The sequence below is a fragment of the Bison bison genome, unplaced genomic scaffold, assembly GCF_000754665.1.
Source record: "Bison bison bison isolate TAMUID 2011002044 unplaced genomic scaffold, Bison_UMD1.0 scf7180017851244, whole genome shotgun sequence".
Lineage (NCBI taxonomy): Eukaryota > Metazoa > Chordata > Mammalia > Artiodactyla > Bovidae > Bison > Bison bison.
Window position 1 is genome coordinate 64,329 of NW_011481817.1, and position 569 is coordinate 64,897.

The following is a 569-nucleotide window of genomic DNA, read 5'->3' on the forward strand; positions in this document are numbered from 1 at the left end:
TGGGGGCTCGGTGTGCTTCTCTTCTGCGCGGCCACCGCCTGCTTCCCCTGGGACGTGGCGCTGGCCCCTGACCCCGAGTTCGAGGTCTTTGCGGGGTGGATGACCGCCAGGCCCCAGCCGCCCCGGCCGCCACCCCCCTGGGACCAGTTTGCGCCCCCGGCTCTGGCCCTGTTCCAGGGGCTCCTGGATCTGGATCCTGAGACCAGGAGCCCCCCGCTGGTCGTCCTGGACTTCCTGGGAGATGACTGGGGGTTAAAGGGGAACAAAGAGAGAGCTGGGGGCTTGGGGAGCATGTCCAGCGAGGGCGGGGGGGAGGAGGAGGAGGAGGAGGAGGGCGGAGCAAGCTTAGAAGAGTGGTCAGAGGAGGAGGACGGTGACAGCGGGGGGAGGACAGGCACAGATGCGGGAGAGCCCTGACCAGGTGACCGGGACAGGTGGCTGGAGCCCGGGCCAGAGGCCCCGCCCCCAGAGGCCCTGTCCCCAGCCACCACGGCCACCTGCGCGGAGAGACCGCTGCGCCCTGGGAGAACGGAGAGCGCCCTGCGCCTTTCACAACCGAAGGCTGAGCT

General features: G+C 69.8%; 1 protein-coding gene across 1 annotated transcript in view; it reads left to right on the forward strand.

Annotated features, from left to right (window-relative positions):
• The window catches only part of SBK3 (SH3 domain binding kinase family, member 3), a 4,393-nt gene extending 3,931 nt beyond the window's left edge, over window positions 1-462 (forward strand). Inside the window, exon 6 of the mRNA XM_010850309.1 lies at window positions 4-462. Coding sequence (XP_010848611.1) covers window positions 4-417 — 414 coding nt within the window. The 3' untranslated portion in view covers window positions 418-462. The remainder of the gene's footprint in view (window positions 1-3) is intronic.
• The last annotated feature ends 107 nt before the right edge of the window (window positions 463-569 follow it).